This window comes from Enhydra lutris, unplaced genomic scaffold (genome assembly GCF_002288905.1).
Source record: "Enhydra lutris kenyoni isolate GAN:26980312 unplaced genomic scaffold, ASM228890v2 scaffoldscaffold86, whole genome shotgun sequence".
Lineage (NCBI taxonomy): Eukaryota > Metazoa > Chordata > Mammalia > Carnivora > Mustelidae > Enhydra > Enhydra lutris.
This window is the reverse complement of record NW_019154170.1, coordinates 31,489-43,885: the sequence shown is the minus strand read 5'-3', so window position 1 is coordinate 43,885 and position 12,397 is coordinate 31,489. Positions and strand designations below refer to the sequence as shown.

General features: G+C 46.3%; 1 protein-coding gene across 1 annotated transcript in view; it reads right to left on the bottom strand.

Moving 5' to 3' along the window:
- LOC111161795 (mucin-16-like) overlaps positions 1 to 12,397 on the bottom strand; it is a 78,767-nt gene that overhangs the window by 34,960 nt on the left and 31,410 nt on the right. The window contains exons 23-32 of the mRNA XM_022525756.1: positions 10,356 to 10,512; positions 10,136 to 10,203; positions 7,288 to 7,460; positions 6,940 to 6,975; positions 6,609 to 6,680; positions 5,084 to 5,119; positions 3,422 to 3,546; positions 3,156 to 3,223; positions 2,405 to 2,577; positions 2,262 to 2,297 (exon numbers count right to left, since the gene is read on the bottom strand). Of these exons, the coding sequence (XP_022381464.1) occupies positions 2,262 to 2,297; positions 2,405 to 2,577; positions 3,156 to 3,223; positions 3,422 to 3,546; positions 5,084 to 5,119; positions 6,609 to 6,680; positions 6,940 to 6,975; positions 7,288 to 7,460; positions 10,136 to 10,203; positions 10,356 to 10,512 (944 nt within the window). The remainder of the gene's footprint in view (positions 1 to 2,261; positions 2,298 to 2,404; positions 2,578 to 3,155; positions 3,224 to 3,421; positions 3,547 to 5,083; positions 5,120 to 6,608; positions 6,681 to 6,939; positions 6,976 to 7,287; positions 7,461 to 10,135; positions 10,204 to 10,355; positions 10,513 to 12,397) is intronic.

Genomic DNA, 12,397 nt, shown 5'->3' with positions numbered 1-12,397 from the left:
ATGAGAGACTATGGACTCTGAAAAACAATCTGAGGGTTTTGAAGGGGCGGGGGGTAGGAGGTTGGGGGAACCAGGTGGTGAGTATTATGGAGGGCACATATTGCATGGAGCACTGGGTGGTGCAAAAACAATGAATACTGTTATGCTGAAAAGAAATAAAAAAATAAAATAAAATAAAAGTAGAAATAAAAAAAAAGAATATTCTTACTCAAAAGTATATTTAAAGCAAGCAGGCAAAACTGCCTTCTGTTGTCTTTAAAAATCAATGTCCTAATAAAAACAGGGTGGTACGTGGCATTATTCTAAAATTAGACGCTAAAAAGACAATCACCTAATCAATATGGAAAGCTTGACTAAATCCTGGTTTGAAAAAAGCCACCTATACAAGGGAGACATTGGGGAAAATGTGAATATGAATGCCATGCTAGATGACACAAAGTATTCCTATTTTTTGAAGCATGGTAATGCTATTACAGTTACATTAGGCAATGTCCTAATTTTGTGACAGTTCTTGCTGAAATCCTTAATAGTGAAGCATCGTGATATTTGCAAGTTTCCTATGGTTCAGGAAAAAAATTATGTCTACCACTTTCTATAGTCAGTTCTGCCATAATGCTTGTTTTGAAAACACAGTTCTTCAGGGTCCCTGAGACATTAGGGAACAAAGTGAGCATTATATAAATTTCCCGTTGGGGCATGTGTAATTTTGTCTGCAAGACACACAAAAGGAACACCAGTTAAACCCAGAACCCAGCTGAACCTAGCTCTGTGGGCATACACAAAATGCACACACACAGCTCCACCCTCTACCGGCTTAATCACACCCCCGAGATGTTAGGGGGGTTACCTTTACCCACCTTGGGTTCCCAGTTTCTGGAGGATTTCGGGCAACCCTCCTGAACTTCACAATTACTTACCAGCTTCAATCTGTTTGCTGACATGACTACTTCTACAACAAATGTCAGGTCTCTTTCTGGGAAAAGCGCTATATTTACTGCAGTAATTTATGTTGTATTTCTTAGCCATTTAACATAAGTAAAACTGTGCTGTTTTATTAGAGGTCTGGTTTTTTTTTTATTTTTTTTTAATGTCACTGACAAGGTTTTTGGGTGTTGAGGCTCAGCCTCAGCCCTGTGCTTTTCTCCAGTGTGTGATTTTGCATAGCATAGTTTGGGGACATCCATGCTGTATCATAACAGAACTATGTACAAGAAGCAAGAAAGACAGAAGGTCAACCACTGTGGTGGACAGATGGATGTTCCTCACACTATTTTTTCAATGTTTCTGCTACTTTTGACAGTTTTCATAATAAAAAGGGGTGGGGGGGGACAAACACACACAAAATATTCATGAAAAGTGGAAATGACCCCATGGTCCCTAGACTTTGACAGATAAATAATGAATCTTGGAACACTGAAAAATAAAATAAAATTTAAAAAATTCCTTAAAGTGCCACTAAAATGAAATGATTATATGCATTGACTCTGGTCAGGGAGACGATGTATATTCATAAGGAACCAAGTCATAAAGATGTTATAAGAAGAATAAAGTCATATCTATTGAATATATTCACAGAGACTCTTCCTTAAAACAAGCGGTTGGTAAATCAGTTAACTGGGGACACTGAAGAAGAATCGATCCTTTACTGAGTTGGCTTTGGCAAACTGGCCACTGGACAAATCTATTATCAATGAACCAATCTGTACTCTACTTTCCATGGGTTGCAGGATGATTGGGAAGTCAGGGGTCCCCTATAGGTTTCAGACAGGTTACAGAGAATGGCTCAGGTCCCCCAGTGCTGGGAGTGGGATTGGTGTTCAAGAAATCCCCAGGACCTGGGTAGTGCCCAGCAGATTCTCAAGAGTTGGCCTTGGGCTCCCCCAAGAGATGCCACCCATTCTACTTCTCCTCCCATGTCCTGGGAATAGGGCCCAGCAGGAGTAGTTGGGAGCCTCTTCAGAGGAGAGAACGCCTACCTGTGGGACTGGAGAAGGAGGCTGGCACCCCTGCAGAAACTGTGGCCACCATAGAAGCTGGAGAGAAAAAACCCAAGAGCTTGGGGGTGGGGATTCCTCACCCTGCGGATACCAGCGAGGGGGTGGTCATGCCAGGCAATTTCTTGGGCATAGGTCCCTGTTCACCCGAGGCTGGGGTAGAGCAGGGGTGCGGAGGGCAGGCAGCTGGCTCCTGGCCGCTTCCATTCTAGGGTTGCAGAGGGAACCACAAGGTTTCAGAGACTTTGGAAGCCTCTGGACACTCACCACTGGGGGTGGTAGCCTGGGTTTGGCGGGTGTAACCTGCACAGGTAGAGCGAGAAAGGGTGAGGAGGGCGAGTAATGAGCGAAACAATAGAGGGGAGGATGTGGGGACTGTTGAAAGGTGGACACAGATGGTAATCCCTCACCATTGATGTAGAGACTGTCTGGGTCCAGGGTGTAGGGACCCAGCCTGGTGATGCCGCGGGTCAGCTTACTCAGCTCCTGGTACAGCCGCTCTCTGTCCAGCCCAGGGCCCACGGGGTCAGGGCGATGGGTGCAGATGGCATCCACTCCAGTGGCCGCCCCATCCTTCTCGGGCCTGGGGGTGGGTGGGTAGGGGTAACAACAGATGGAGTCCCCAGGCAGGGTGCCTGGCCCCTCTGGAGCAGGACAGGAAGGGGCCAGAGCAAGCGAGAAGGCTGGCACCCACCTCTGGCCAGCCTGGGGCTGTGCACACAGTCAGTGGGTGGGAGGATTTTTATTAAATTGCAGGTCTGAAACCTGCAAGCTGGGGGACAGGAGAGCTCCTACTTGAGACAGGTGAAGAGCTGGAATTTGGGATTAAAGCAAGTGGAAAAGGCATGCTTGTCTTGAGAGGAATCCTGGGGATGGAACTGAAAACCTAAAGGAAATGCCCTCTTTGGTCAAAGGGAGGTAGGAGGGAATTTGGAAGGATGACTACCCTAGGGTCATATCCTGCTGAGGGGCTCCCTAGAACGTGGGGACAGTTGGTGGGGTTGGGGGTGGTTGCAATCAGAAGAGACCTTGGTCCTGGAGCCAGTGGTTCCTGAATTCCACCTCTTCTGAGAACATGGACAGAGAAGGAAGGAAGCAGAGGGAACTCCTGGGGTCTGGGAGCCCTTGAGGTGGTCCTGGCCTGGGATTGCAAGGACTCACCTGAGCAAGGTCAGCCTGCAGCCTGAGTAGAGGGGCCCCACACTGGTGTTCTTGAACAAGGGTCCAAGCTGTGAAGGAGAGGGAAGTGAGTAGAAAGTCTGAGGGGTGGAGAGCAGGGTGAACATGAGATGGGTGGGGCTGGTGCCAGTGGGTGGGGCTTGAATGAGGCAGCACAGGTGAGTAGGTGGGGTCTTTGTGGGCATGGCAGAGAGCAGGGAGGTGGTGCTTCAGTGGACAGGCAGGAGTGCTGTGGGCGGGGCACTCACCAGCCTCTGCAGGTTTCTCTGGGTGCTGTTGAACCTCCAGGAACCAGGGCGACTCATACCTTCCTGGTGCTGCAGGTTAGTGATGGTGAAGTTGAGAGTAAACGGCACCGGGGCAAGACCAGTGGCTGCAGTGGGAGCAGGAGGAAGACACCAGAGAGCCTAAGTGTGGGTCATCCCACATCTGTCTCTTCAAGCACTGGCGAGGGGTTTCCTCCCAGATGGGCAGTTTCCATAGGAAGGAGATCCCAGACATTAGCATTACGTGAGGGGCTCTGGGGATGAGTGTGGAAAATTACACAATGGAGGTAAATGCAGCCTTACACAGCCTTACACAGCCTAAGCAGTTGGCTAAAATTCTTGACAGACATCCCCTTTTCCTGAGGGTATTTTTTTTTTTAACCCAAATTATTTCTGTGAGATCCAATTATTTACTGATTTTTAAAGATTTATTTGAAGAAATACATTGCAGTTTGTTTGGGCCAGGCCCTGTTTTAAGTGCTTCACTTAAATTTTAACCCATTTAAGCCTTGAGGTAAACCCTTCAGAGGGAGATAGTATTCTTATCCCCATTTCACAGATGTAAATACTGAACCCAAGAATGGTTAAAGAATCTGCCTGCAGTCACACAATCTATAAAGGGCAGAGCAAATCTAAAAAGGGCAGTTCAAAACTGGGTGTTGTGGTCACAGAGTCTGTGCTCCTAACCCATCCACCCAAGCACTAAGGGCGGGTCCACACAGTGACCTGCTCACTCTGGCCTGAGTGGTCAGTGGTCAAAACACCTTCAAGAGGCCTTCGCTGCTGAGTAACTAGAGACTCAAGTAAGACAGCATTAGTAATGATGGGTCATCCAGGACCCTCAGTAGGGTCAGTAGGTGATATCAAAATCTACTTTGGGCCACTGAGATGCCAAGAATGGGAAGTTATCCCTTGGCCCAATCAGAGTCTGCCCAATCGGAGTCTCTAATAGGGATTTGTAAGAGGGCATTTTCAGGTACACATGTAGCTCACTCTGCTCCCTTCTTTCTTGGAAATGAAAAACAAGTACTCAGGAGAAAGGACCCCCCCGCCACACCTGCAGAACTCACCCCACAATCATGCTGATTGTAATTCAATTCTTATTTGTATACTCAAGTCCTTATTCTCTTTCTTGCTGGAAACCCATCAAAGACTAGGGTCCTTTCTATTCTGTTCGCTGCTGCCTTACCAGGGCCCGTCACCTAGTAAGGGCTAAATGAATGCTTCTTGAGTGAAAGAATGAATGAATGAATGGGCATGGTACTTCATGTGATACCTCCCACTGGCCAAGTGCAGGAGACCTTTGCAAGAGAGGAATAACAGAGAGGAAGCTCCTACCTGTGGGGGCAGGGATGGGGGTCGCTGAGGTTGCTGGGGATATGGTAGAGGCTGGTGAAAAAAAAACACAGTGAGGCAAATATGGCAGGAGGGAGGGCCTCCCCAATGACATAGGGCCCATTGTGGGTCCATGAGACACTCCTCAGGCCTGTGCCAGGCTTGTCTTTTCAGATCCTGGGAGTGAAGATGGGGGAAACCCTGGAGCTTTCCAGGCTCTTTGTGTCCCTGGGGACATGAGGTAGGTGTAGCGAGCAGGAGAGATGGGCCCCAAGGCAGAGCAATGCTAGGGCCCAAATTACTACTCACTGCTGGGGGTGGAGGTCAGGACCTGATGGGTATAACCTGCAGAACGACAGGAAGAGAAAGTATGAAGAGTTGTAAGGATGGGGTAAGGAAGGGAGTGGCAAAAATCTGGGGTTCCTTGGGTGTCTATGAATCTATTTATGTAAGCTGCATTTAGAGAACACCTTCAAATTGCAGACCCAGTAGACAAAGTCCAGAAAATTCCACCAAGACCTAGGGAGGAATTCTCTACCAGGTCATCCGCAGACTATCTCTCTGCCACCTGCAACCCTCCTCTTCCTCGAGTGTTTGATCCCTCAGTGAATCCCCAGAAGAGCTGTGAATGTACACTTCCTCTGCAGGCCAAACTCACTACTGACTTTTCCTGGACACTGGTCAGGAGGAGATGTGAACAGGCTTTACCAAGCTGAGCTTGAGTCATGACCCAGCTGAGCTTGAGCAGAGTCTCCCTACTCATGAATGCCTTCCAGGAAAACCAGAGAGCCTTCCACCCATCAAGGAACCTAATTTCCGTGAATTCTGTCCCACAATCCCACAGCAACTTCAACTGAATTGGTAGCAACTGCCTAGGGTATTTCGTTGGTAAGGATTCTCAAGCTGCTTTGAACTCGGAAAGAATGGAGGCTATTACCATTTAGTGATGTCTGTCATGGACGAGGGATTGGGGAGTAATGGCACAGATGTCATATATTTGTCCTGGACATAATCTGAGAGTCATTAAAGATTTGAACAAGGACAAGGAGGGAATATTTCCACATATTACAAGGAAGTGTATTTCATTCCTTCTAATCCTGAGAAAATCCACATACTTCCCGTGGACTTACCAAGCACAAATAACCTAACGACACCTTCATTATCATCACCATCACTATTATCATCACCATCACCATCATCACCACTATCATCATCACCATCATCATCATCACCACCATCATCATCACCACCACCATCATCAACGCCACCACTACCATCATCACCACCATCACGATCATCACCACCACCACCACCATCACTACCACCACCATCATCACTACCACCACCATCATCACTACCACCATCACCATCATCACTACCACCACCACCAACATCACCATCACCATCACCACCACTACCATCATCATCATCACCATCATCATCACCACCACTACCATCATCATCACCACCACCATCATCATCATCACCACCATCACCACCACCATCACCATCACCATTATTATCATCATCACCACTACCACCATCACCACCATGATCATTATCATTATCACCGTCACCACCATTACCACCATCATCAACATCACCATAGTCATCATTATATATAGCTTTATGAAGGCAATGACTTTTTTCTGTTTTGTGTTCCCTGCTGTATTCCCCAGGACCAGGCACAGAGTAGATGCTCAATGAAGGTTGTTGACTGACTCATTATCACTAGATTTACTACGACTTTCCATCTTTATTTGAATGAATAATGTCGAATGTGTTTACACTCCTCAGGTCTCCTCTAACAGATGTGCCATTGACTGGTACTTACCCATGGGGCTGGAGCTGGGAAAGGAGGATGGAGTCCCAGAGGTACCCAGGTGCACTGTAGAGGTCCCTGGAGCTGAGGAAAAGCTCTCATCAGTGAAAGGAGAAAGGCAATCTCATGGCAGAAATGCCAACAAGAGAGACTACTTATTAGGCTTTCATGTGGGGCTTGAACTGAGATTCCCTTTGGAACTGGGGCAGAGAGGATAGTAAATAACTCGTGGCCTCCCAGGAGCTCTGTCCCTCCTGGAGGTGACATAAGCAGGCATAAGGAGGCATCAAGGCTTTGCCTGCCCTGTGTGTTGAGGGACCCTGGGTCATAGTTGAATACTCACTGTTGGTGATGGGTGCAGAGCTCTGATGGGTGAAACCTGTAGGGAGAGGGAGAGGGTGTTGTAGGTAAGGGTTAAAGAAGAGGTGGAGGACCAAACAAGAGGCAGGGCTACCCTGGAGCAGTGGAGGGGATTCTAGCAGGGGGTGTTATCATCTTTCTCCATCAGCACCTGTTGGGAAGGAAGGCTATGAGGGTGAAGTCAGTCCAAGATGAAGAGGAAACCATGAATGAGCACACAGAGTGCGCGGGGCCAAGCCCTGAAGGGCCCCACAGGGCATGCCTTCTCAAGCCAAAGGACAGAGGCTGCCCAAGGAGGGAGAAGAGACTCTGACCACATCACGGTGCTCACCATTGACATAGAGACTGTTCCTGTCCAGGGTGTAGTGGCCCAGCAGGGCAATGCCATGGGTCAGCTGGCTCAGCTCCCAGTACAGCTGCTCTCTGTCGAGTCCCAGGCCTTCAGGGTTGGGGTGATGCATACACATGGCATCCACTCTGGTGGCTGCCCCATCCTTCTCAGGCCTGGATAAGAATCATCACATAGTTGGTCTAACCATCTCTCTCTCTATTGGTCCTTCCCTCTCTCTCCTTGCCAGCCCCTAAGGCAGAAACTGGGGAAACCCTAGGTAACAGAAGCTGCCGCCATGAGGGAGACGCCCTCCATAAACAGCTAGCCTCCTGCATGCCTGGGAGAGGAGCCTCTGAAAGCCCTGGTGTGTGGCAGAACACTGAGGGTATGTTGATGGGGTGAGCAATCCTAGAAGGTGCCACCTGCAGCCACAACAGCTACATACCATCACAGGTCTTGATGGGCACAACAAGGTGCCTGGGGGTCATGCTGCAATGGGTGTTGGTGGCCCCAGGACAGGGACCGCAGCATGGTTTGGTGACATTTTCCTGTAGAGAGTTGGGGTTTTCAAATAGTGAGATCGAAAAGCTAAAGTCACTGAGTCTGGATGCAGGGCTGGGGCATTTCTAAAGACTCAACAGACTAAATGGCTGGAGAGACACACAGGCCCTTTGGGTGGGTCTGTCTGAAAGCGTGACCTGTCCATGTCTCAGCACCAGCTCTGGCCACAGGACACTGACCCACCTACATGCCCACCCAGCCATACACTCCTGAGAGATATGGAGAGAAAGGTGCTCCCACTCCAGGGCCATGGATAGAATGTCTCTTATAATAACAACCACCCCTTGTTAAATTCTGAGCACGCAGCTGGCCCAGAACTTTGTACTCATGATCGCAGAACCTAACCCTCAGAGCGTCCCTGTGGGCTGTATTGCTCAACTCCCACAGTTGTCACTATACCCATCACACTATATATCATACACAATGCAATTAGACATAATATAATATAATGATCTATTTAACATGTAAGTATATGACATAGATTTGTTACATATTTATTTTGTTTAATTTATTATTGTATTATATGTTATACCTTTTGTACTTATTCCTAATATATAGAATAGATAATATATATTAGGGTTCATATCTATACATATCATATATAAAAGATACTATACCTATACATAATATACCTATATATAACATATATAACATAAGCCTGTATATAAAATATAGGCATAATTATATATTATACCTGTATATCATATTATCTATACTTAGGTAATATGTATATTATATGAGATATAATATACATTAGGAATCATACCTATATATGTCATATATATTAGATATACCTACATATAACATATTACACCTATTATGTCTATATATAACATGTGTAATATATACCTACATATTAAGTATAGGTATAATTATATATTATACTTATTATATCTATATACATAATATATATTATATATAGGCATATATATTATAGTTATATATATTATATATAGGTATAATGTATATATATTATAGTTGTATATATTTTATATATATAGGTATTTTTTATATATATATATGGTATAGATATAAGATATACTATAGAATTATACCTATTCTTTCTCTCTCTCTGTTTGTGTGTGTGTGTGTGTGTGTGTGTGTGTGTGTGTATACAGTTAACTTTTGAACAACATGGAGTTGAGGAGTACCAACACCCAACACAGTTGAAAATCTGCATATAACTTTTGACTTCCCCAAAACTTAACTACTAATAGAATGCTGCTGACCAGAAGCCTTACTGATAACACAATTAACATATTTTTATGGTATAAGTATTATATACTGTTTTCCTACAATAAAGTAAGCTAGACAAAAATGTTAAGAGAATCATGAGAGAAAATACATTCATAGCACTGCACTATATTTATCAAAACAAAATCCATGTATACGTGGACCCATGCTGTTCAAACCCACGCAATCCAAGGGTCAAATCTTTCTCTCCATATACACACATATGTTCATGTGCATATGTTATGTATGGGCCTAATATATCATATACATAACACGCAGAGTCATGGGGGCACAGCTAGGTTCAGGCACCTGCCCAGGATCTCAGCAAATGACAGAGCTGGAGTTTGAGCTCCGCTCTGGCTTTCCCAAGGCTCTTGGCCACTAGGCTCTTCTGCCCGCTCTTCCCCCAGGAAGGAAGGAGAGCTGGAGGTAGATGCCTGTGATCAAACGGGAGTGTGAGGAGAGCCAGACCTAGAGATTCTAGAGAGATGTGGGAGGTGAGAATGCCAGGTATGGAATGGTGTCAACCACCCACCTCCCCCACCCCCAGTGCACCCAAGGGATGGTGTCCTCCACAAGCCTGAACCATTCCAGGGCAAGTCAGACCTCCCATAAGTCTGAGCCATCTAGGAGCCCACGTTCGCTCTGCAACAGTGTGCTTGCTTTCCTTCCCTCTTTGATTCTTCCCTCTTAGAGTTTGCCAGATAGGTGATTTCCACATGCTGCCAGGTCATAATGAGGCAGAGGAAGGCAGCACTGTTTAGGAGCTAGGACTTGGGCTCTAGAACCTGCAGTGCAGGTTCAATCCCTCTGAGCCTGTCGCACCTTTGGTTCCTGCTCCATGAGGCTGTCCTGAGGGCTGGCAGGGTGAAATGGAAGGTACTAGCCCAGTGCCTTGGATCTTAGGAATTGCTAGAGGCTAGGGTTGTTACTGTTGATGATGGTGTGTGATACCCATTGGCAGTAGTTGTCCCAAGTATGGACGAAGTCAGGGAGCCCATAGATGAAGGTCCCATACACCTGCTGGGCTGTGTTCTTGGGGAGAGAGACTCACCTGAGGGAAGCCAGTCTACAGCCTGAATAGAGGAATCCCAGACTGCTATTCCTGAACAGGAATTTGAGCTATGAGAAAGGAGAGGGGAGGTGAGAAGGAACACTTGAAGGAGGCCACGGGGAGCTGGGGTATTGGTGAAGTGAATGGGACAGAAGTGATATGGGCATGGGTGGGGGCAGAAGTTAGGTGCAGGGCTGGCACCAGTGGGCGGGGCTCTTACTAGACCCTGCAGGATCTTCTCTGTGGAGTTGAATTTCCAAGAGCCTGGATGCCGCATGCTCTCTTCGTAGTGCAGGTTGGTTATGGTGAAGTTGAGGGTGAACGGCACCAGGAAAGGAACCGCTGCTGTAGCAGGGGAAGGGAAAAGGAGGCCATGCCTGAGTCAGGCCGGGGCTGGTCTCTAAGACAACTTCTGGGGACAGGGATGGAGGATCCAGATATTGGGAAGCAGGGGGTCAGAGTAGGCACATAGGCCAGCTGCCTTAGGACCAAAGACAGATGCCAGATAAAGAGCAAAGCCAGATGCTATTAAATGCAGTACATTTAATTAAAATACAGCACATCTACTGGGATATTAGGTTATTACAGAAAGAGAAAGAGAGAAAGAATGAAGGAAGGCAGGCAGGCAAAAATAAATATTGGCAAAGATGTGCAGAAATTGGAATCCTCATGCATTGTTGGTGGGAATGCTGGTAGAGCTGCTACAGAAGACAGTCTGGTTGTTCCTCAAAAAGTTAAATATGGGATTATCATATACCTAGCAATTTTGCTCCTAGGTATAGACTCAAAAGAACTGAAAACAGGGACTCATATCCTTGAATAAAAAATGTTCACAACAGCATCCTTCACAATAGCCAAAAGGTGGAAACAACCTGAGCCCATCAGCAGAGGAATGGATAAACAAAAGACGGCATATACATGCAGTAGAATAATAGTCAGCCATAAACATGAGGGAAACTCTGACACCTGCCACATCACGGATGAACCGTGAAAATATTACACTAAGTGAAATAAAACAAACATGGAAGGACAACTATGGTATGGTTCCACTTCCAGGGGGCACTTAAAATAGGCAAATTCATGGAAAAAGAAAGTAGACTAGAGGTAACCAGGGCCTGGGGGTAGGGGTTATAGGGAGTTAGTGTTCAATGGGAACAGAGTTTCTGTTTGGGGTAATGAAGAATTCCTGAGAATGGATAGTGGTGAGTGGCATGACATTGGGAATGTCACTAAATTGTACACTTAACAGTGGTTAAAATGGTAAATTCTATGTTATGCATAAAATTGTTTAATTCAGCAATTGGGTCAAAATGCAGGTCATGGGGCTCTTGAATCTGGATGTGGGCCAGGGTAGGTGGCAGGGGTTGAGGTCTTGGGCCCTGGTGAGGCTCTAGACTGGCCCTTGATAGTTTCTACTTGAGAAGTTAAAAGTAACAGGATTGGAGCCATCTCATGGATTAGGGGGGAAAGAAAAGGAAAAAAAAATCAGTTCAGTCCCATCCAACACAGAAGAAAGATTCTCTTTTTAATATGAGTCAAACAGCAATTCTTAAAGGAGGTCTCCTGTCTTCTGCTCAACCTACCCTACCCCGCCCACCCCATAACTCTCAGGATTTGACCTTTCGTAGAGACCATGCATAGAGCTGTGGTTACTATGATTACCAACCACCACACTATAGTGAGTCGGACTTGGTTTCAAATTCGCTCTGTCCTCTCCCCAGGAGACGTGACCATGGACACTAAAACTGTCTGTATGGTAGTCCCCTTTAACTGCAGCTTCATTTTCCATGGTTTCAATTATCTGGAGTCAACCACAGCCTTGAAGCGGACGGTCCTCCTTCTGAGGCATCATCAGGAGATCAGTAGCAGCCTAACACTACGTCATTCATCTCACCACATCTCATATCCTAGGCATTTCATCATCTCACGTCATCACAAGAAGAAGGGTGAGTACGGCATAATTAGGTATTTTGAGAGAGACCACATTCGCATAACCTTTATGACAGTATATTGTTATAATTGTTCTATTTTTTAAAAGATATTATTTATTTATCTGACAGACAGAGATCACAAGTAGGCAGAGAGGCAGGCAGAGAGAGAGGGAAGCAGGCTCCCCACTGAGCAGGGAGCCCGATGTGGGACTCGATCCCAGGACCTTGAGATCATGACCTAAGCGAAGGCAGAGGCTTAACCCACTGAGCCACCCAAGCACCCAACTGTTCTATTTTATTATTAGTTATTGCTTTAATCCCTTCCTGTGCC